The sequence below is a fragment of the Myodes glareolus genome, chromosome 2 (assembly GCF_982192425.1).
Source record: "Myodes glareolus chromosome 2, mMyoGla1.1, whole genome shotgun sequence".
NCBI lineage: Eukaryota > Metazoa > Chordata > Mammalia > Rodentia > Cricetidae > Myodes > Myodes glareolus.
In genome coordinates, this window is record NC_142027.1 from 84,555,176 (window position 1) to 84,579,059 (window position 23,884).

At 37.5% G+C, this 23,884-nt stretch overlaps 1 protein-coding gene and 1 pseudogene across 1 annotated transcript; both read left to right on the forward strand.

The window, feature by feature from the left end:
- Positions 1-1,350: 1,350 nt before the first annotated feature.
- Positions 1,351-7,835, forward strand: LOC148123036 (uncharacterized). The gene is made up of 7 exons (XM_087897900.1): positions 1,351-1,360; positions 4,201-4,320; positions 4,508-4,568; positions 5,545-5,573; positions 5,734-5,802; positions 5,971-6,582; positions 7,666-7,835. Exons 1-7 carry the CDS (start codon positions 1,351-1,353, stop codon positions 7,833-7,835), a joined length of 1,071 nt encoding a protein of 356 aa, XP_087754026.1.
- A 13,447-nt stretch (positions 7,836-21,282) lies between these two features.
- LOC148123037 (securin pseudogene) lies at positions 21,283-21,910 on the forward strand (annotated as a pseudogene).
- Positions 21,911-23,884: the final 1,974 nt, after the last annotated feature.

Consider the following 23,884-nt stretch of genomic DNA (forward strand, 5'->3'; position numbering starts at 1 on the left):
AAGAATTTTAGAATGTTATTTAGAAATTATTCTTGTGATATTTTGGTGAAGAAAGTGCCTTGGTTCAAAAAAAATCTGCCTGAGGCTAAAGTAAGTAGATTTTGATTCGTTCCATTGTTAAAGAATTACCTACACAGCCTTAGACTCTGCCAAGTGAATATTAGTGGTAACTCTACTGAAGATACACAATAAAAAGAGCAGCTGAGCAAGGAAACAGACTTTAGGAGATAAGGGCCCCCAAAAGGGGAATGTATCTTAATCTTTTGATCAAGGACATCAACAGATTAAGAAATAGAATAAAAGGATTGGTGGCCTGAGGGGATGGCGGCACATTGACTTTTAATCCTTGCACTCAGACTGCAGAGGCTGGCACACTTCTGTTAGTTCAGGGACACCTTAGTTCACAGATCAAGTTTCCCAATAGCTAAGCTTGTGCAGCAAAAGACAGAAAGCTAGTAAAGACATAATTAAACAAGTTGCCATGTTCCAATGCCAGTAAGCAGCAGAACCTGATAGCTTGGGACACATGGTTCTGGCTAAAAAGTTGAGGATAAAAGAAAGGCATTAAATCCTCTGTTTCTGGCTAGCTGGGACTGAAGAATCAGCTGTGATGAGCGAGTTATCAGGAGTATTTAAGCAAAATATTTCTCTGCTGGGTACTTAATGCTGGATGGCTAGAGCTAAAAATTTAATGATGATTCAGAGACCAGTATCAGTGCCAGAAAATGTCTGGGAAGTGCTAAGAGCACAGAGAAGCTGTCATTCAGAGGTAGCCAAGGCTGTACCTCAAGCTGATAGATGGAGTTTATAATGTGTTTTACGCAGGTCGTATTGGTTTTGAAGGTATTGATGGATGTAAGGCTTGGCACTGTGAAAGGTCAGGAAAGGACATCACTGAAGGTGCAGTCTCATTGGCAGTTGAATGCCCAGGACTGAAACGGTCATGCCAAGAGTTGCGGCACCCTGAGGAGATTCTAAGAGTAACTACTGGTGAAAGGGAAATCCAGTTGCAAGAAGAACCAGTGTTTTGGAGAGGCCAGCACTGTGAGATGACCACCAAAACAGCAGTGACAGTGGAATTGAGCCAGCCAGAGTGTAGAAGACCAGGTATGTGTACTGCAGAGGGCAGAGTCAGTGTATTGACCCAAAGCCTATGGAAGAGTACAGAAGATCTTGAGTGGATCTTAATATTGGAAGGATTGAATTCTAACCCAAGATGTTAGAGATCCCAGAGTCATAAGTTACCTGCCAAGGAGAGTTATTAATGGGGAATGGAACCAGCCCAAGATAAAGAAGTGTGCTGTTCTCAACACAGCTGAACAGGATTGGAGACCTGGAGAGCTATTGGTCATGGAATTAGGTATCATTACATTGGCTGTTTTTCTTTATTGTTACTTGTATTAGGTTCTAGCCTAGTTCTATGAGCCATCCAACTTCTGATTCCTGCTTATCTAGGTGTTCTTCCTAGCCACCTTGGGCCTCAATTTGGGCCAGTCATTGGTTAGCCACTACACAAATTTTGAGCCACCATTTTCCTGATATATCATTCAAACACAACAAGTGTGTGTCAAATATTTTGTGGATGGCTTGGTTTCCTATTCCCACCACTGGGAAACATATGTGATTACAGAAGATGGCCAGTACAGGCTCCACATTTCTGAGTTGTAGGGAGTTCTCACCTATAATCACCCTCAAAGATTGCAGAAAGTTGTTACTGCACTGCTTCAACATCAACCATTGACAGCTTTCCTATTCTAGTAATTTCTTGCTGTGTTTTTTCCCTTCATTCCTCCATTTACTCCCATGATCCTTCCTGTTCTTGCTCTGAGTACACCTACAAAATCTAGTCTATTTAATCTTCCTGTTTGGATCCATGCACCCCCCTGCTACAGCCATCTTTGTCACTTACCCTGTCTGGATCTGTGGATTGTACTGTGATTAGTCTTTACTCAACAGCTAATATCCACTTACAATGAATACACATCATGTTTGTCTATGTAGTTTGGGTTTCCTTGCTCACAAGCAAAAACTCAAGAAGCAACACATTAAGAAATAAATTAATTAAATAAAAATGTGGTACAGATTTAAATAAGGAGTTCTAAATAGATGAATCTACAATGCCTTAGAAACACTTAACTAAATGTTCTATATACTTAGTCATCAATAAAATGCGCATCAAAAGAGCTTTTAGAATTCACCTTATACCTGTCAGAATAGCTAGGTTCAATAACACAAGGGACAAATCACGCTGGCAAGGATGTTGAGTAAGGAGAACATTCCTCCAATGCTCCTGAGAATGCAAACCTGTAGAGCCACTATGGAATCCAATATGGCACTTAATCCGATAATTGGTAATCTATCTACCTTAAGACTCAGATAAACCACTCTGGTAGTTTGAATGTAGTTAGACCCAATAATCTCCTAGGGAGTGGCACTATTAGGTGTGGCTTTATTTGGTTGGGTTATGGCCAAGTCAAGTCTATGTCATGATGGTTATAAGAGACTTCACATTGAATCACTTCAGAAACTGTTCCAGCCTATGACAGTCATTGAAGTTAGACTAAGTACTTTTTATTGTGGAATGACTATGAATATTTATAGATCAGGGTCAGAATGTAGTTGATTGAAGGAAAAGGTCCCAGATTAGAAGAAGTGGTTGAACACATGTCTCTCCAGGGTGCTTTTTTTAGTTGTATTTGTGGAACATTTAGTAGGAGAAATCATTTGGATGAAATTCCTGTATTGGGAATTGGATTTACATGTATATAGCCTCAACCCATTTTTGGTTCTGTGTGTCCTGTTGTTATGACTTCGCCGCCATTATATATAGTCATGGAGTTGAAGCAATTGCTATTCACTCTTAAGCCTTTGCTATCCTGAGTTCTATTTTAAATTTTTGTTTTTACTTTGTTTTTGAAAAATATGGTTTTTCTGTGTAGCTCTGGGTCTTGAGTGTATCCCCTTAGACAATGCTATCCTCAACTCAGAAATACAAATGATTCTGGCTTCTGTACAGAGAGATAATTGCAAAGCAACATGCTTGGTTTTTGTGTGTGTGTTTATTGTTTTACTGTCTGATGAGACTGGAATATAGGTTTTAGTACATTTCCAGGATAAGCTTCTAGGTTGAACTACACCTACATCTTTAAATTTGAAGTTTGGTGGAGGGTATCATTCTTTTTCCCAGGAGAGTAGAATCCATGACATTAATACCTCTACCTTCTGAATTATTTCACTGCTGGTGACTGACTTTCTACATGCCTCTGTTTTTTTGTTTGTTTGTTTGTTTGTTTGTTTTGAATGCTTTCAATGAATATGAGGTATCTATATTCAAGGGTATTTATACATGTGTGTCTGTTCCTCATGGTAGTCACAAGAGGCCTCAGCACCTATGAAGTTGAAGTAATGGATAATTACAAGTCTCCTTTTAGTACTGGCAATTGTGCCAACTTATCTGCAAGGACAGCAAGACTGCTTAATTGCTGACCCAGCTCCATTACTCTTTCTTATTTATGATCATCATTTTCAGGGCTGATGTTTTCTTTGGTCCATTTGTAACTGTTAAACATGCACTCCCTTTTATTAAAATCTTATTGTGAAACAGTTTAAACTGGGCCACTGGGGGTTCTGGACGATGAATTTAGAACTAAAGTGAGGACAAAACTTTGTGTAAGAACTTCAGTAAAACCTCTGATTTCTTTTTACATTTTTTATTTTATTGATTTTTTGATGTATACTGGGTTTTATTAATTTGTAACACTGTCTTACCTGTAACTATTCTGTAGGCTTTCACTGACATCCAACTCAATTTAATTCTTCTGCTTTTTCATTGATTGCTGTGATTAAAGGCAAGAGTCAGTGTACCCAGTTTCCCCATTACTTTTTTTGGATAATCATTGTTCTTATTATTTCTGTAATGTTTTCTCAGTAGTGTTGATCTGCTAGCTTGTCTGTCTCTGTGTGTCTGTTCATTGGCATTTCTTTCTCAAGGCTGTATCCTATTTAAAGGGCCAAGGGATGGCACATATGAACCTCCTCTTCACTTTCCTTCTAAAGTGACTGGTGATTACATTATAATGTAATGTCATGGTAGAAGTATGGGAAGCAGCAGCATTATACAAATAAATCATTTTAAAAGAAGAATTCAATGTCAAGAATAATATCTTGTTCTACTGTTGGTTGGATTATTCTAGAGTTCAGTGACCTATGAAGATGTGCACATTGACTTCACTCAGGATGAGTGGATTTTGCTGAATCCTTACCAAAAGATTCTCTACAAAGATGTGATGCTGGAGACATATAGGAACCTCACTGCTATTGGTAAGACTGTGAACTGTCCTTCACATTTTAAAATAAGGGGTCAACTCTGTATTATTTATTGAAAATTTTCTATATTTTTGTTGAAGAAATAGTAAGAATGAGCCAAATAACTAAGGCATAGTTCACTTAAGATATTCAATTTTGTACAATATTCATTAATACACTACTTTCTGTTATGATATTTTAGGCTACAGATGGGAAGACCATAATTTTGAAGAGCATTATCTAAATGCTAGAAAGTATGGAAGGTAATTTTTATTTGTAACTTGGTATATATTTGTCTTTGGAGAAATTGTAATTTGTCCTGGATGATTTAAAGAAAAATAATAGTATAAATAAACACAGCTCAAAATATATAGATGAGTATTAATGTGTCATAAAATCATATGCCTCAATATGAGGTAACTGGTCTGTATTTCCAATGCATTTTTCTAAAATCAGAAGAGAAGGAAAGGATTTCTTAATTGATACCACCATTTGAATCATAGCCCATTGAGAACTATGCTGTAGATCTGCCAATCCATTTAGTTTCATACCACTCAGATGTTGCACAAGGAACACACATATCCACATTGGATAAATAATAATTATATGTTTAAAACTGTGAAAAAAAATAAGTAGAATGTAGTAAAGGCAGTGTTACTCATGTACTTGTGACTTTGCCAAACTCATTCATAGAGTTAGTTTATGTGCATCAAAAAGGCTCTTTTGGAGAAACATTAATTCCTATACCACATGTGTGTGAGGAACAGAAAGTCAAACTGTGTGAATTCAATGGACAACCGTTTATTTCTTCTTCCTTTAATAAGAATGTCATATGTCACAAGTCAGCTACCAAAATGGAAAGACGAACTGTATCTCTTTCAGAATAATGAGAAGATATGAAAGATATTTAGTATTTCAACACTGGGTAGACTTGTTGAATGTGCTATAAAGTTATATTTAATTGGTTTTCAAGCTTCCTTGGGAAGACATCAGCAAACTCACACTGAAGATAAGCCCTATGAGTGTTGGACTGTGTACTTACTTTTTTTGTCCTAGTAGACTTTCTTGTGGTAGGTGTTGCACTACAGGAAAACATAAGAATGCAAAAAGAATGTAAGGTCGTTTAAAACTTAGTTCATCAAGTTCCTTTCAAATATGTAAAGAAAAATCTCATATAAAATGATGCTATAAATGTGGGTCATTTATAAAAAGACCCTTACCATCAAAGGTTCTTCAAAGACACAAAACATCCTATTCTGAAGAATACCATGAATGTAAAACTTAAAATCTGATTCCTCTTTACACTTAAACAAAATTCTATAATTAATTCATACACATATTAAGATTTATCAGTGTAATGTGCATAGTAAAACTTTTACATGTGCCAATTATCTTTGCAGGTATGAAAAAAACATAATGGAGGGAAACCCTCTGAATATACTCAATGTGTTAAAGCCTTTGCATGTTATAGTCATCTTCAAAGGCATGAAAAAATTCATTCTGCAGAGAAGCCATATGATAGTGTTCAATATGCTGAAGCGTTTGGAGTTCCCAGTTGTCTGCAAATACTTAAAGGAACACATGCAGGAGAGAAACCCTATGAATATAATCAATATGGTAAAGACTTTTCACATGTCAGAAGTCTCCAAGTTCACAAAAGACCACATACTAGAGAGAAAACCTATGAATGTAATCAATGTGATAAAGCTTTTTCAAAATGCTCTGAACTCAAAAGACATGAAAGAACACATACTAAAGAGAAACCCTATGAATGTAATGAATGTGGTAAATTCTTTGCACGTCAATGTAGTCTCAAAGTACATAAAAGAATACATACTGGAGAGAAACCCTACACATGTATTCAATGTGGTAAAGCCTTTTCACAGAACATTTGTCTTCGATTACATCAAAGGACACATACTGGAGAGAATCCTTATCAATGTAATCAATGTTATAAAGCATTTGTGAGTCATAGTGCACTTCACACACATAAAATAACACATACTGAAGAGAAACTCTTTAAATGTAATCAATGTGATAAAGCTTTTTCACGGCGCTGTAAACTCCAAATACACAAAAGAGTGCATACTCGAGAGAAACCCTATGAATGTAATCAATGTGGTAAAGCCTTTTCATATATCAATAGTCTCCAGCGTCACAAAAGGACACATAGTGGAGAGAAACCCTATGAATGTAATCAATGTTATAAAGCTTTTGTGAGTAATAGTGAGCTTCACAGACATAAAAGAATACATACTGGAGAGAAATCTTACACATGTAATCAATGTGATAAAGCCTTTTCACAACTTGGCAATCTAAAAACACATAAAAGAACACATACTGGAGAGAAACTCTATGAATGTAATCAATGTAGTAAAACCTTTGCATGTCGTAGAAGTGTCCAAATCCATCAAAGAACACATGCTGAATAGAAATCTACAATTTTAGCCAATGTGGCAGAGCCTTTGTGTGTGTCATCATACTTTAACATCTTGAAAAAAACATACTTCAAAGAAACTCTTTTTTTTTTACTTTTTGGTTTTTCAAGATATGATTTTCTCTGTAGCATTGGAGTCTTTTCTGGAACACACTCATAGTTGAGGCTGGCCTTTAACTCACAGAGACTTGTCTGTCTCTGTCTCCCAAGTGCTGGATGAAAGGGGCATGCCACCACAGTCCAGCCTGACAACCCCTTTAGGTCTAATCAGTGTGGTAAAGTTTTATTATTCTTGGTAGTGTTTATACAAGAATAACTTTTAGTGAATATGAGGTCTATCAAGGCCTTTGCATATTACAGAACTCTGAGGACCTCAGAACATTCATACTGAAGGGAATGTGACTATAAATGTCTTGAAAATATCTTCAACCAACACACATTTACTTCCTTAAGACTGGAAAGAAAACAAGTCTACAAGTGTCAAATCTGTTCAAGCATTATGAAGTCTCTATTTTGTTTGCACCTGCAAAATTATATGGACAGAAGTCCTATGAATTCAATAATAAGGTAACCCTTTTTGATTTCTCACTTTTCTTCAGTTATATAAATACACTTATGTGTAGAAGTTAGCTCGATTCAGGAAATAATCAGGCTAGCTTAAAGATAAACAATTCTATTTTTACTTATTATAAGGGGAAACTCATACCACAGAATGGAAAGTCCAAGTTCTGCTGTGTCCTGCAGGAGTCACCCAGAGAGCAAGCACCTGGTCCTTCCCAATATTTCTCCTAGGCTCCAGGAAGCCACACCTTAACTAGTTCCACTTCTTAAAGATGATTGGTTAACAAAGCTTCCCCTATCACTTATCCAGATGTAAAATTTTGTAGATGTGTATGAGTGCCTCTTCTGTGTCTGTGATAAAGCATTATGTCTAAGTCAATTAATAAAAGAGTTTAATGTGACTCTGGGTTCCAGACGGTTACATGATCACCTTGACAGTGTTGTCACAAGAAGTGTCAGACATGCCCGCTACCTTGGGAAGCTAAGAACTCACATCCTCAGCCTGCAGGATGAATCAGGTTTAGGAACTTGAAATGGTGTGTGAATGTATACTCTCAGGAACAAACCCATGACATATTTCTTCCAGCATGACAATATTTTCTAAATTTTCCCAAATGATGCCACTAATTGAGAATGATTAATTTTAGTGTGCCTTTGTGTGGGTTTATGAATATTCATGCTTGCTCCCAGGCAGGCTAGACTCATGGGTATTCCTGTTGCAGGACTACGGGATGTTCTCAAAAACCTGACTTTCATCCTGATAATGAACTTGTTCTAGCTGCTTGTCCATGTCCGTAGCTCTGTATATATTTTTAAAAAATTTTTTATTATATTAACATCAGATAATAGGGAAGAACACCTGCAAGAGAAAAATCTTCTTCATGTAAATGATATGGTAAAGACTTTTGACATCACAGTGGTCTTTATTGTCCAGAAATTCTTCTTTCATATCTTTTTTCATCATGAAGAAGGTTAGTCATTTACTATCTTCTCTTAAGTCTGATGGTGGACATTTCTCCATTGCGGTTTCTGGTTAGTTAGAGATATTAAATTGTTATTTAGCAAATCCTTTCAATGAAGTTTATTTTGTGTTCTTTCTGTGACGTTAGTATATCTTTTACTGTGCTATCACTTAGTGATAGATATTTTCCTGCTGAAATATATAAAATGAGATGTCCATCATCTAAGTGAAACATTATTTACTTTAATATTAAGCAATGTATATTCATGATTTGTAAGTAATGGTGTCTGTGAAAGGGGGGTGAATTTTTTCCTGGATTTCTTTTTTCCTATTGTCACAAATTCCCTTGAGATGACATTTGCTATCCAGTCTAGCTTGTATGTCACTAATTAGTTATAAAAACATATGAACTCATAATCATCATAGGCCAGTCTCTTGAATATAAGTCCAAGGGTACATGTTAGACTCCAATATTTGGTGTTTTGTCTACATATTTTATCAAAATTAATGTTAAAATGCATAATAGGATAGAGTATAAGAAACATTACCTGTTATGTGTGTCCATAGCATTATTTTCATCAAACTGGTAGAGATGTAAAATGTGGGATAATTAGTAATCAACTGAACATTTCACAATATAACTTGATATCCTGTGAATATGTATACATTATTTAAAGTTCCATGCATCTTCCTGTCCACATTAGTTATCCATTTGTCACTTCATCATGAAGGTACTTCCTTTTAAGGGAATTATCCAGAGATTCCAGGTAAAGTAACATCAATGAGATTTATTTGAAAAAAGTTTCTGTTTTATGTATGTGTGAAATGACTATGGAATTTTAGACCTGACAGTTCTGTGAAGACCATAAGACAACATTCTGGGTGGACTCTTGGCTCTCTTCATATGGTGATCAAGGTTAGGTTACCAGACTTTCACACCACACAGATTTACCACTATGTCAGCACTCTGATTAATTGAAACATTCTACCATGAAAATGTTGCCTTTTTTCAGATTAAAGACATGTTTTCATTGAAGGATAGAGAAAAAAAAACAACGTAAATAATAAAACTTATTTTCAATTGAAAATGATAAACTGCTATCTCTTGTTTTTTTCCATTTTTATAAGAGTATGTTATCCTTAGGACTAAACATTTGTTTGTAACATTTTCTCAGAACTGCAAAAAATACCATAATATTTTTCAGTACATAAAGCTTGCTGCTGCTGTCTGATGACTTGAGTTTGTCATTGTATATACTGAGTACAAAAGTGGAGGTAAAAGTGGAGGGCAAAAGAGGGTATCTGCTTTCATTTAACTTGAGTTAAAGAGAATTGTGAGCTATTTTGTGGGTTCTGGGAAGCAAAGTCAGGCCCTGTGGATAAGCAACCAGTGATGTTAGCTGCTGATCCATCTACTCAGCCTAGTGAACATGTCATTAGGTTGTGAAGGGGGGGGGCAGAGTTTCAAAAAAGATTGTGATTGGCTCAGAGGAGTGTTCAGAGTGTTCGCTGCAGGTCTAGAAATTCAGAGTCATTAACTACACCTGCAAGTGTCTGAGGAGGTATTTGCACCAAGAGTTTTCTAATTTTGATAATGTTTCCTACCCAAGGAATCCTAGGTCACTCTGGGGTCAGATCATTTTGTTCATTAATGGCTGGAGTTTTTCTTTAAGTGGGAGAATTTGACTCAGGCAGGGATGAGCTAACTAATTGAGTATCCAATGGAACATGTTCAGCCCTGGAACTAAATATACACAACTAACAGAAATGGCCTCAGCAGGTTTTAGACATGTATTTGTACACCATTAGTCACACATGTATAAAAAGGAGAAAATTGAAAGAAAATAATTTATGAACATGTGAAGAGAACAAAGAAGGGTGAAAGTGATATGATATATTTTAAGTAAAATGCGTGAAAATAAATTTTAAATATTCAAGCAGCTGTAGAGACAGCTTATCGGCTATGAGCACTGTTGTGAAAGAGGAAAAGGATCCATTGCAAGAAATCATGGTAGCTAACCATCTCCTGTAATTCCAGTCCCAAGGGATCTGATGCCCTCTTCTGGCCTCTTAGGTACTGTGCACAGAAAATGGCAGGCAAATACCTACATACCAAAGATATAATGAAGCCCTGAGACAGACAGAGTGCAGGTCTGGATAAACTGAACTCCTTGTTCTGCAAGGAAGCAACTTTGACTTTAAAATCTAGCTAGCCCTCTCAGAGGAGAAGGCAGCCTTATTCTAACATTTGAAGAGCTCAGCAAGCCTGTTGATTTAATAACAGCATTCACAGTGGGGGTTGATGACTTGTCCTTGATTTTTCCCCTGTTTTTGTGTTGTTTCCCTTTCATATGTTTGAGGATTGTGGAAATGGTACATCTTTGAAATGTCTTAGTGCTTCTCTTAGGCGTATATCATAATATATGATCTAAAAGTTAGATTTGCTCTGTAAATTTTCATTTTCCTAAATGACTAGATTTGCAGGCTCCTGTCACTATTTATTTTGTTCAATGTGTAACTTGGGACATGAACTAAAAGAAGAAAAAGGATGCCAGCATATGTGGAATAGAAGTCTGTTCTAGGCTGCCTCCTCTTCTAGCGTTAGCCAGAGATGAATGCATGCTGGTATTATCCAGATTTTAGTTTGTCTGTCTTCAAAGTGTTTAATATGCTTTATCCCTGGGAATGCATCATAATTTTAGAGCAGGTGCATGTGCAGCCTTGTAGGAAAGTATTTCTGAGACAAGCTCTCTTATGTTGTGTAAGGTAGCCTTAATCCCAATCACTTAACCTTTTGGACATTGCCCTTCCTGTCCTTTTCACTAATCCAAATAAATTCTTATATTAAATGACTGAAATACCCCTGAATTTAAATTTCCCCATTTGAGTCAAGTAGTCAACTGTCCATTGAAGTAACAGGAAAAGGATTTGCATATGGAGCCTGGTTTCTCCTTCAGAGCAGAACAGGAGAAACAGTTTCCTGTGGACGCCATGTGGTTGTGGGGCAGGAAAGGCAGTCCGTATCTGGAGTGACCATTATGAACAAACTTACTGATTCTGGTAAAGGCTGTAAACAGGGTCTCTGGAGTACCTGCCCCTCAGATCCCTTTAGGATCCAGCTAAGACATTACAATTGGGGAAGAAAATCTTTAAGTTTAAAAAATGCACCCACTAACTGGTGATTTTTTTCTGAGCATGTATGTTTCCTTATTGTTCTCTCTTTCTTGTTCTCCCATGCTGCAAAGATTTTCAGTTGTTATACACTTACAATTCTCCAGCCCTAGCAGAGTCCAGGACTGAAATTCTTTCATGGCCATAAAAGACAGATAAGGATTTTTACACACAAACCAGTAGCTGACAGCTTACTTTATGACTCTAGGTGGCTGTGGATAGTGAATGGAGAGGTTTATTAAGGGAGAGATGAAATCATCAATGAAATCTAGGAGGGGGGAATTGTGTGCTACACTATATCCTCAAGTGATTAGATAAGAAGTTAATGGACTTATAATCAGTAAAAATCAGAAGCAAGGTAAGGCTGCCTTTTTACTGAACTGGTTTTTTTTTCCCCAGTAGGCATAGGGTGTTGGGTAACAAGGCTAACTATGTAACCAACCAGGGGAAACATCTGTCCCTTGGTCCAAGAGTACTTTTGCCAAAGACTAGCAACCTCTAGAGGTTGTTTAGATCAGATGTTTCCACCTTTTGCTCTAAGCAGTTGAAACAAGGAGAGGATGTTGGAGCCACAAACACTGCACCGTGAATGAGTGCACTGCTGCCAGGTCAATAGACCTTAAGTGGAGTTCAGATTCCTGCCTGCTCTGAACAGATTTCTTTACTGTAACTTACTAAAGCTAAATGATCAAACTTGTACTTTAAGCCCTAAAACCATCTTGTAGGCAGCCCAGGTACCTACTCCTGGTGCTTCTTCTTTAAACTACAAATGAAGTTTCACTTAGGGGTCCACAGCTTTAGGCTCTGTGCAGAGACTATTTCAGCTGCTTTAAAATCCCAAATGATGATTTCTCGACATTGCATAAACTATTCTTACAGCTTTTCTTCCTGTTGCTACACTAAAACCTGTCTTTCTTTCATGGTGAAGCTTTCCTGCTCTAGTTGTGTTTACAAAAATAAGTGGCCATGCACAGAGAGTTCCTGCTAGCCCATACAAGATCATATCCCTGAGAGGATGCTTTCTCCGATGACTTGTAAAAACTCTACAGGAGTTTTGTACTTCGATTGGAGACATTCAAGATAATAAAATAAATCTTACTTTATATTTCATATTAACTCTTTCTAATTGTCTGTGCTCTCCCACACAGCTGTCTCTGCCCCTCCCCCCTGCTCTTTCACTGTCTATCCCAGCTGCTCAGGTATCTGCAAGCTGCCACTCTCCTACACTCCTAGGCCATCTCAGCCAACCAAGAAAAAAATCATGCCACTATTTGCTCTTTAAATTGAAAACCTATAGTCTTCATTTAACTCTAAACATTTTTTTTTTTCATTCTAATACTAGGGACCTATTTCTTCAACTGTATAGTTGTCTTCTTATTAAGTGCCATTTACCTTACAAGTATAGATAAAATATAGCCGCAAAATAGCTGTCTCTTTGCTTCTTCCACATAAAATACAGACCACAAATGGTAGTAACCTGATAGATCTAACATTTTTCCCTCGTAAGAACAATTCTAATGATCTTCAAAGATCGATTTATATCCAGCAACATGGTCACAAGTAAAAATAAACTCAGGTAAGTATTATTTGCTTAGAGTTAGTTTTTCCACCTGCCAAATTCTTTTGTGTAGGAGAGGAACTTTCCCTTGCTCGGTTTGCCTTTCTCTAATCTGCCAAAACTTTGGATTTAAACATTTCAAGTGTGCACCTAAAAGATAAAGTTTATTCTTTAAGATTCCTTAACTTCATAGTCTTCCATTACCATGTATTTATTCCACCAGATTTATAATCATTTAAGGTGTTAGAGATTGCTAGGCAGCTTCCTTGCCACAGCTGTGCACTTTGCCCCCCAGCTCTCCCTGCAGCTCTCACCCAAGGAATCCCTATTGCATTCTCCTGACACAGACTGCTCCAAGGCCACCTGCAGGCCTCACAGAGTCTGAGGCAGCCTGCTCTTCCCTGGTCTCCATGGGTTTCCACTATGTCCCAGACTTCAACACAGGATCTACAACTTCTCCCCTTATCAGCAGGAAGCAACTATGAGAGAACTTCACATCTTATGTCACCTTTTTGCTGTGTTAAACTCTATACCCCAGAGACTAGACTGCCCTTTAAAAATATTCTATCACTAAATGTCTATATTCTGCCCCTGAGCCTGTAATGTATATGTTATCAGATACTCTCCTTATGTATTTCTGACTACTGTTCTGCTTTCATGATCTTGCTATGTATGTTTGGACACAGTTGGTAATGCCCTGTCATAGATAAAATGGATTATTATTGCCTTAATGACAAATTTTACTGATCAGGTCTATTTCAAATGCAACCATGGTCCCATAGATGCATACGAGGTAAAATCTATGTAACAATTCTTCATCAAAGTACATTCTAATAATTAACGACTAATTGACAAAACTAACATTCTAAACTCACAATCCTTTCTTTTCTTTATTTATTTATTAAAAATTGTCATTTTTACTATGTTGATTCTCCCAATCCAAGAGCAGGGGAGGTCTTTCCATTTTCTGGTATCCTCCTCAATTTCTTTCTTCAAAGACTTAAAGTTCTTGTCAAATAGGTCTTTCACTTCCTTGGTTAGAGTAACCCCAAGATATTTTATGCTATTTGTGGCTATCGTGAAAGGTGATGTTTCTCTGATTTCCCTCTCTGCTTCTTTATCCTTTGTGTATAGGAGGGCCACTGATTTTTTGGAGTTCATCTTGTATCCTGCCACGTTACTAAAGGTGTTTATCAGCTGTAGGAGTTCTTTGGTAGAGTTTTTGGGGTCGCTGATGTACACTATCATATCGTCTGCAAATAACGAAAGTTTAACTTCATCCTTTCCAATACGAATCCCCTTGATCTCCTTATGTTGTCTTATTGCTATGGCTAGAACTTCAAGCACTATATTGAAGAGGTATGGAGAGAGTGGACAGCCTTGTCGCGTTCCTGATTTTAGTGGAAAGGCTTTGAGTTTCTCTCCATTCAGTTTGATGTTAGCTGTTGGCTTGCTGTATATTGCTTTTATTATATTTAGGTATGATCCTTGTATCCCCAGTCTCTCCAACACCTTTATCATAAATGGGTGTTGAATTTTGTCAAATGCTTTTTCAGCATCTAGTGAGATGATCATATGGTTTTTTTCTTTCAGTTTATTTATATGATGGATTACATTGATAGATTTGCGTATGTTGAACCAGCCCTGCATCTCTGGAATGAAGCCGACTTGATCATAATGGATAATTTTTCTAATGTGTTTTGCTCAGCTTACTTTCTTAAACCACCCCAAATCAACACTGCAGGTGTAGTGCCATTCATAGAGGGCTGTCCATCTTAAGTTAAGCATTGGACAAGAAAATGCTTGATAAACTTGCCTTCAGGCCACTGTGATAGAGGTATTTGCTCAACTAAGGTTCCTTCTTTCCACCTGACCCTACCTTGTATCAAGCTGGAAAAGAAAAGCAAACTTCAAGCATATATGATAACAGATGCAAACGACCATGACATTATTTAAAATATGAGTGCTGGGTTTCCATATTATGTCCCTACGCTTTCTATGCAGGCAGCGCACTGACAGCCATCTCCCTCTCACCAATGTATATTGTTTTCAGGGTGTGTCAAGACAGCATAGGGAAATTGACATATGCATTCCCACTGCTACTGGGGGTAATAAAATGGAAAGTATAGATCGATTGCTATGTCCATAATTAAAAGGATGGTCATTTAATTAAAGGATGGTCATGAATCTACTATTTCTACATCTATTGACTTCTCTTGTCTTTTTTTTTGTTGCATGTTATAATTTCTGTTATATGTCTTACCCATTGCTTACCTTTCCTCTAATATTTCTGGGGGAAAATTAGGTACATGGTGGAGAGCACTGGATGAAGCAGTAACAGAATTTATGACTGCTTACATAGCTGGATCTGTCATTGAAGACATACATTTAAGCTATGTGACACTAGTTTGTATTTTTATCATCAGAACTCCTTTTCAACTAGCACCATTATCAATTGGACAGTACGACATGAGAAGAAATTGTCTTCATAGTAATTCACATGTAGACATTCCAATATAATGGAAAGATTCCATAAGCCAATGACATTATAGGCAGTGGTCATTTCCTCACATCCATTCTCATCAGGCCAGATGTCAAAAAAAAGATAGCAGCAGCAAACTTGTTAAGACTCAGAAGATGAAAAAGAAATCCTAGGATCCTAGGGGTAGGGGCCTTGCTTATACAGATTCACCAATCAGAAATTCTACTTCAGGTTAACTGACACCTCAAACTTCAATTGTCACCTGCTTCTCCTCTTACATGGCCACTGGCAGCTATAAAAGCAGGCAACTCACAAAAGCAAAACTGGTCTGGGAAGTCATTGTACGCATCTTTAATCCCAGTACTCGAGAGACAGAGGCAGGAGGTTCTCTGTGATTTCAAGGCTAGCCTATCTACAAAGTGAGTTCCAGAACTGTCAGAATTTTTACACCAAAAACCCTGTCTTCAAAAACAAAATTTTAAAAGCCCCACAAAATAAAGCATAACTGGTATTAAAACTTGTCTCATTTGCCTCCCTGTCCAATTGGAAGACAAACAGCAACCTTTATTCCTACACTGGGCAAATACAGCTTGAATATTTCCTATAATTTATGCTGGAGCCTCAAGAGGAATCCCTTTAACAAGGTGCTACAAGATTTGATATTTTTCCTTCTGAATTTTGGTCTTACTTTAGTCTGTTCAATCCTTATTATGCTCAGAATCTTTCTTCATGAACTAGGAATGTTCATTCTGTACCATTTCACGTTGGAAACAATAGTCTCCCTTAAGCATAAGGTAGAGTGTAGTCAGATGAGTCAGTTGGAGAAATGTGTTTGTTAAATGGGAATGGCAACCATTGCGCCACATTTTTGAATTCTTGTTTTTCAGTTGGTAAACTATTTTAGAAGGAGTAAAGTTTTGACCCTCTGAAAGAGTTTTGCCCAAGTGAGTAGACTTTGAGGCTTCAAAATTCTTAAATAATGCAGTGTGCACTCTACCTACTTATTGAGGGCTATGTTGGCCCTCTGCTTTTTCTTCTTTACTTAGTAGACAATAAATGATTATTTGATGTGATAAGATCCACCCCTACCGGCTTAGTGTGAGTGCACATCTTTAAACTGATCACACAGGAAACAGAAGCAATTTTCTTTTCTGAGTTTGTGACCAGCCTGGTCCAGAGAATGTGATTCAGGCATACACAGATAAATGATGTCTCAAAAAAATAGGACTGAAACAGATACCTAGGAGTAGCCCTGAGAAATCAATCTCCAAGGGAGCAGAGTGGATCCAGTCCAGGGATATTTGTGGATCCAGGATTGAGCTAGCAACCTGGGCCACAGCAGACCTGAGACAGAGAACTCCACAGAAAGAGGAACAGAGGAGCAATTATTGACCGAGTAAGCCTGAGACAGAGATCGCTGCTGGCCCAGACATGAATCTGGGACCTTCAAGAGAGTAGACCTAAGCCAGGACTCCTGTGGGTCTGGGAGTGAGTCTAGGACCTCAGAGAAACTAGGCCTGAGTCAGGACCTCTGTGGGTCTGGGTGTGAATCTTGACCTGCGAGGGAATAGGCAGGAGCCAGAGATCTCTGCTGATCCAGGCATGAGTCTGGGACCTCGGAGTAGGCCTGAGCCAGGACTTCTGTGGGTCTGGGCATTGATCTGGAATGTCTTAGGGAATAGGAAGGAACCAGAAAACTCTGCAGGTCCATGTGTGAGTCTGGGACCTCTGAGGGAATAAGCCTGAGTCAGGTCCTCTATGGGTCTGTGTACACCCAAGCCTGGGAACTCTGAGAGAGTAGATCATAGCCAAAGTCCTCTACAGGACCAACCCCAAGTCAGGGACCTATGCAGAAATGGATACAGACCAGGCACATATACAGAAACAGTTTTGGAGATGCCAGCACTATGAGATGACCACAAAGGACAGCAGGGGCAGTGGAATTTAGCCAGTCTGAGTCTAGGAGACAAGTTGTGTGTACTGCAGAGGGCAGAGTCAGTGTATTGACATAAGACCTGTGGAGGAGCCTGGAAGATGATAAGTGGATCTTCGATATTGGAAGGATGGAATTTTTTTTAACTATGCAAGACGCTTGGGATGCCAGGGTCATAGGTTTTCTGATGAGCAGAGCCTCTAAGGGGAAGTGGAATAGCCCAAGAAAAAGACGTGTTGTACTCAACAAAGCTTAACAGAATTAGAGTACTGGAGAGCCGTTGGACATAGAGTTAGGTATCATTACGTTGACTGTTTTCTTTTTTGTTATTTGTGTGTGGTTCTATCCTAATTCTCTGAGCCATCTAACTTTGGATGCCTGTGCATCTACGTGTTCATGTTGACTCTCTTGGTCCTAACGTTAGGCCAGCCATTGGTTTGCCACTACACCAACTTGAGCCACCTATTCCCTGGTATATCTTCCAGACACAAGTATGTGTCATATATTTTAGGGTTACCTATGTTTCCTATTCCAACCACTTAAAATTGTATGTGATTATAGGAGATGGCCAGTTCAGGCTCCATATCTGAGTTACTGGGAGTTTTCACTAGTGTCACCTCTTAGCTTGTAGAAAGTTGCTACTGCATCTTTTCCTATCACTCCTGATTGTTCCTCTTTTTGCCCTGCGTCCACCTGCAAAATATAGTCATTTTCCTTTTCCATGGAGTATCCATGCACCCACTGATACAGCCATCCTTGTTACTTTTCCACTCTGGGTCTGTGGATTGTACTGTGATTATTCTTTATTCAACAGCTAATATCCATTACAGTGAGGATATTTCATGCTAGTCTACATGGTTTGCATTTACTTGCTCAGAAGGCAAAAGAACTCAAGAAGCTACCCATCAACAAATAAATTAATCAAAAAATGTGGTACAGATCTAAACAAAGAATTTTAAATAGAGGAATCTAAACTGGCTTGGAAACACTTAAGTCAATGTTTAACATCCTTAGCCATTCATAAATTGTAAATAAAAATGGGTTTTAGAATTCACCTTATACCTCACAGACAGACTAGATTCAATAATACAAGGGAAACTCATTCTGGAAAAATGTGGGTCAAGCAGAAGACTTCTCCATTGCTGCTGGGAATGCAAAACCGTATAGCCACTATTGAAGTTAATATGTTAGTTCTTCAGATAATTGCGGATTTATCTATCTCAAGATTCAGCAATTGAACTGTGATAGTTTACATGCAGGTGGCCCCCATAATCTCCTTGGAAATGGCACTAGTAGCAGGTATGACTTTTTTGGAATGGTTATGGCCAAATAAACTCATTAGCATGAGTGCTTTATGAAAACTGAAATTGAAACAGTTCAGGGACTGTTCTAGCCAATGACGGTCATTGAAGATAGACTAAATACTTTTTCACCATGAGATGACTAAACATGTTTAGGGATCTGGGTCAGAATGCAGTCATGTTAAGGACAAGCTCTCAGATAGGATGAAGTATTTGAAGAGTTCTCTCTCCTTGGTGGCCTATTTTGTTGTATTTATGGTACTTTGAGTAGGAAGAGACATTTGTATGAAATTTCACCTTTTTTATTGGATTTACATGTTTATATCCTCAACCCATTTCTGTTTATTTGTGTCCTTTTCTCATGACTTCACCACCACTATAGGTGGTATCATTAAATGACAAGACATGGAGTTGAAGCAATTGCTGTTCCTTGTTAATCCCTTTTGCTATTCTGATTTTTATTTTATTTTTTTGTTTTTATTTTTTTTTGAAAAACAATGTTTTTCTGTGTAGCTCTAGCTGTCCTGAAAGTACCTCCTTAGACCATGCTTTCTTCAACAAGTTATATGAATGATTCTTCCTTCTGCAGAGAGGGATTAATGGTAGACAACATGCTTGTTTTTTATATTTCTTTTTATTGGTTGATGAGTTGGAATGTAGACTTTTGTAAATTCCAAGCACATGATGCTATGCTGTGCTTCCCTATATCTTAATTTTGAAGTTCTGTAGAGGTTATCATTCTCTTTCTATGGATAGCAGTATCTAGGAAATTAATACCTGTGCCTTCTGAGTCATTGTATTGGATGTGTATGACATGCTTGCTACCTGCCTGGTTTTCTTTAAAATTCTATTGGATGAATGTGAGTTTCTTCCTATATGCAGGGGTATTAACCATGTTCATGCCTGTTTCTCTTAGTAGTCAGAAGAGATCTCAGAGCCATGAAGTTAAAGTAATGGGTAGTTTTAAGCCACCATGTAAGTACCAGCATTCAAACCCACCTCTCTAGAAGACCAGCAAAACCACTGAAGTGCTGAGTTTTCTCTCCTGCCCTATATTACTATGGTCGATATTTACAGTGCTGATGTTTTCTTTGATCCATTTGTAAGTGTTTAAGCATACACTCCCTTTCAGTAAGATCTCATTTTGTTACAGTGTAAACTGGGTCACTACAGGCTCTGGAAGATGAGTGTAGAACTGAACTGAATGTAAAACCTTTTTAGGAACTTCAATAAAAACCTCTGATTTCCTTTACATTTTCTTTGACTGATTTTTGGGAGGAGACAGGGTTTTATTAATTTGTAATTCTGTCTTACCTGAAACTGTCTGTATAGGCTACGACTGGCATCCAATTCAAATTACTTCATCTGCTTTTACATCAAGTGCTGGTATTAAAGGCATGAGCCAGTATACTCAAGTTTCCATCTCTTTCCTAGTTAAAAATTGTCCATACTATTTCTCTGATGTGTTCTCATTACTGTTGATCTGCTCACTTGTCTCTCTCTGTGTATGTCTTTTGTAGAAGGAGCAGCGGACTGCATTCCTGCCTGGATCCCGGCTAGCTTACACCTGAAATAATTACATGGAAACTGTATTCATTTAAACACTGCCTGGCCCATTACCTCCAGCCTCTTATTGGCTCACTCTCACATAGTGATTCAACCCATTTCTAATAATCTGTATCTCACCACGAGGTCGTGGTTTATCAGGAAAGATTCAGCATGTCTGACCTGGCAGCTTCATGGTGGGCAGCACTCTCTGACCCTGCTTTCTTCCTCCCAGAATTCAGTTCTGTCTACTCCGACTACCTATGTTCTGACCTATCAGGCCAAGCAGTCTCTTTATTAATTAACCAATGAAAGCAACAGATAGATAGAAGACCCTCCTACATCAGTCTTTTAACTGGCATTTCTTTTTCAGGGTTGTATCCTATCTAAGAATCAAAGATTCGCATATGTGAACTTCCTATTGAGTTTCCTTCTAACATGACTTGGTGATTACATTATAATGCCTATGTCATGGATGAATTATGGGAAGCATCTGAATTATATGAATATATTATTTAAAATAAATATCCAGTTACAATGGCAGAATCACACATTATTTTATTGTTGGTTGGATTATTCTAGAATGCAGTGACCTCAAACTGGGTCAATTCAATGGAAAAATAACATTTATTCATTCATAATTTAATAAGAATATCATATGTCCCTCTGAACACAAGCGAGTTTATAGGTATGGGTATTCTCATTCAGAATAATGAGAAGATATGAAAGATATTTAGTATTTCAAAATTGAGTAGACTTGCTGAATGTGATAGAAGTTTATATTTAAATAGTTTTCCAACTTTATTGGGAAGACATCAACAAACACACATTGAAGAAAAGCCCTGTGAATGTAGGACTGTATATTTACTTTTGCATTTTTGGTTGTCCTAATAAACTTTATTATGTAGTCTGTATTATACTATAGGAAATCTTAAGAATGCAGTAAGGATCATAAAGCTAATTTAAAACTTAGTTGATCCATTTCCTTTCAAATATGTAAAAAGGGTGCAGTCTTGGAGTAATCCAGGATGGCTACTCTGATCTTTGTTGATAAGGATAATAAAGAACCAGGCAGCCATTTGGCATCTAAGGATAGGTTGAAGCTGCGGTCTGGTATCAAGGCATTAGATGGGAAATTGCAGGTCTCAGTGTCTCAAGCTGGCAATGCTCCAGCCTTGCCTAAAGCCAGCAGAAGGGCTCTGTAAACTGTCAACAGGGTTACAGAAAAGTCAGTGACGACTACTAGGCCGCTCAAACAAAAACAGCCAGCTTCAACTGTGAAGAAGATCGCTGAGAATGCAGCTAAGATACAAAGCTCTGTTTCTGCTCCTGATGACATCTATCCAGAAATAGAAAAGTTCTTCCCCTTCAATCCTCTTGATTTTGAGAGTTTTGTCCTGCCTGAGGAGCACCAGGTTGCACATCTTTTCTTGAATGGCATGCCTCTCATGGTCCTGAGTGAGGAAAACATGGTTGAGAAGCTGCTGCACCTGGATCCCCTTCACCTCTGAAGACACCCTTTCTAGCGTGGGAATCTGATCCCCTGCAGTCTCCTTCCATCCTGTCTCCACCCTGGATGTTGAACTGCCGCCTGTTTGTTATGATGCCGATATTCAAACTTCTTATTCTTTTATATTTCTTATGTATGTTGTATAATAAAGTATTTGTATGTAAAAAACAAATATGTAAAATGTGTGTGTGTGTGTGTGTAAGATGTGTCCTGTGAATTCAGTGATAAGGTAACTCTTATTTTACTCTTTTCTTTGATTACATAAATATACTTACCCAGATGTGAAATTTTGTAGATGTGTATGAGTGTCTCTTCTTTTTGTGATAAAACATAATGTCTAATTCAATTTATGAAATATTTTAATTTGACCCTCAATTCCAGAGGTTTACAGGATCACTTTGAAAGCAAGGCTTCAACTGACCTATTATCCACTACAAGTTTTATTCCTGTATAAAGAAAACAAAAAAGAGGAAAACTTTACCACACTGATTACCCTTAAAAATTGCTCTGGTCATACTGTATCGGGATAACACTTTAATTAATCCCAACACTCAGGAGGCAGAGACAGAATAATCTCTCTGAGTTCAAGGCCAGCCTGGTCTACAACAAGTGTCACATATGGCAGCTACATTGGGAGTCTAAGAAATCACATCCTCAGCATTCAGCATTAACCAGGTATAGGAACTTGAAACGGTGTGGGGATACTCTCAGTTATAACCCTCATGACATATTTCTTAAAGGAGGACATTGTTTCCTAAATCTTCCCAAATGATGCCACCAGTTGAAAACAATTTATTTCTCTAACTTCAAGTCTACATGCTTGCTTTCTGTTACATGAACCCATTCATAATGCAGAAAAACTCTGTAAGTAAGCCTTTAAATGCCTCAACACCTGGGTTACAAGAAAGAAAGTTCATAGAAGGCAAACACTCATGTGTGAAAATTTGTTTGCTTAAACATTTGATTTATTTTCATTATGTGATGTCATTGTGTCTTTGTGAGGTATGTGAATGTTCATGATTGTTCCCAAGAACGTTAGACTCTTGTGTATTCCTGTAGCAGAAACTACGTGATGCTCTTAAAAACCTGACTTTTTCTCTGGCAATGAACTTGACATAACTACTTGTCCATATCTATAGGCCTGTAAAAATTTTAACGACTTTTTGTACCATTTTGCTATCAGGTAATAGGAAAAAATACTGCAAGAGAAATACCATTTTTGTGTAAATTATTTGGCAAAGACTTTAGACATCACAGTTGTCTGTAGTTTCAAGAAATTCTAGTTTCATGCTTTTTCATTATGAATGAAGTTACTTATTTACTATCATCACTCAAGACTTATGGTGGCGATCACAGCATTGTGGTGTCTAAATTGCAGCATTTGACACAGGTATTAAAGTGTTCTATACATTTAGCAAATTCACTTTTTGGAGTTTATTTTGTGGTCTTTGTATTCCTTCTCTGACTCTTCTACCTCTCATACTGTGATTTTCCTTAGTGATAGGTACAATTCTGCTGAAATATATAGAATTAAATGCCCATCATCTAAGTCTTACATTGTTCAATTAAATATGCAGTGTGTGATCATGCTTTTCAAGGAAGGGTGTCTGTGAAAGGGTAGCAATTGTTGTTGCTGGTTTTGTTTTTCATAGTTTTCAAATTCTCTTGAGATGTTGTTTGTTATCCAGCTTATCTTCTATGTCAATAACTGGTTATGGATATATATGTACTAATAATTGTCATGTGTAAGTCTCTTGAGTGTAAGTCCAAGGGCTGGTGATGTTCCCCAATGTTTGCTGTTATGTCAACACATTTTCACAAAGTTAGTGTTAAAGTGCTTAATAGAGGAGAATATAAGAAACATTAAATCCCTCATATGTGTATCCACAGCAACATTTTCATCAAACTTGTACAGGTGTAGTAATGTAAATAATCCTCAGGTGTATATTTCACAGTAAAGCTTGATGTTCTATTGAAATGTATATGTTATTTGAAGATCTGTGCATCTTCTTGTGCCCATTAGTTATTCCCCTTTGAGGGGAATTACCCAGAGATGCCATATAATGTAATATCAATGAGATTTATTTGAAAAGAGCTTCTGATATATATATATATATATA

Excerpts from the sequence above, each read along its gene's own strand:
- LOC148123036 (XM_087897900.1), top strand. Across the intron at positions 5,574-5,733 it reads ATCCTATTCTGAAGAATACC|CCTCTGAATATACTCAATGT; the intron begins ATGAATGTAAAA and ends ATGGAGGGAAAC. Across the intron at positions 6,583-7,665 it reads TGGAGAGAAATCTTACACAT|CATTATGTCTAAGTCAATTA; the intron begins GTAATCAATGTG and ends TCTGTGATAAAG.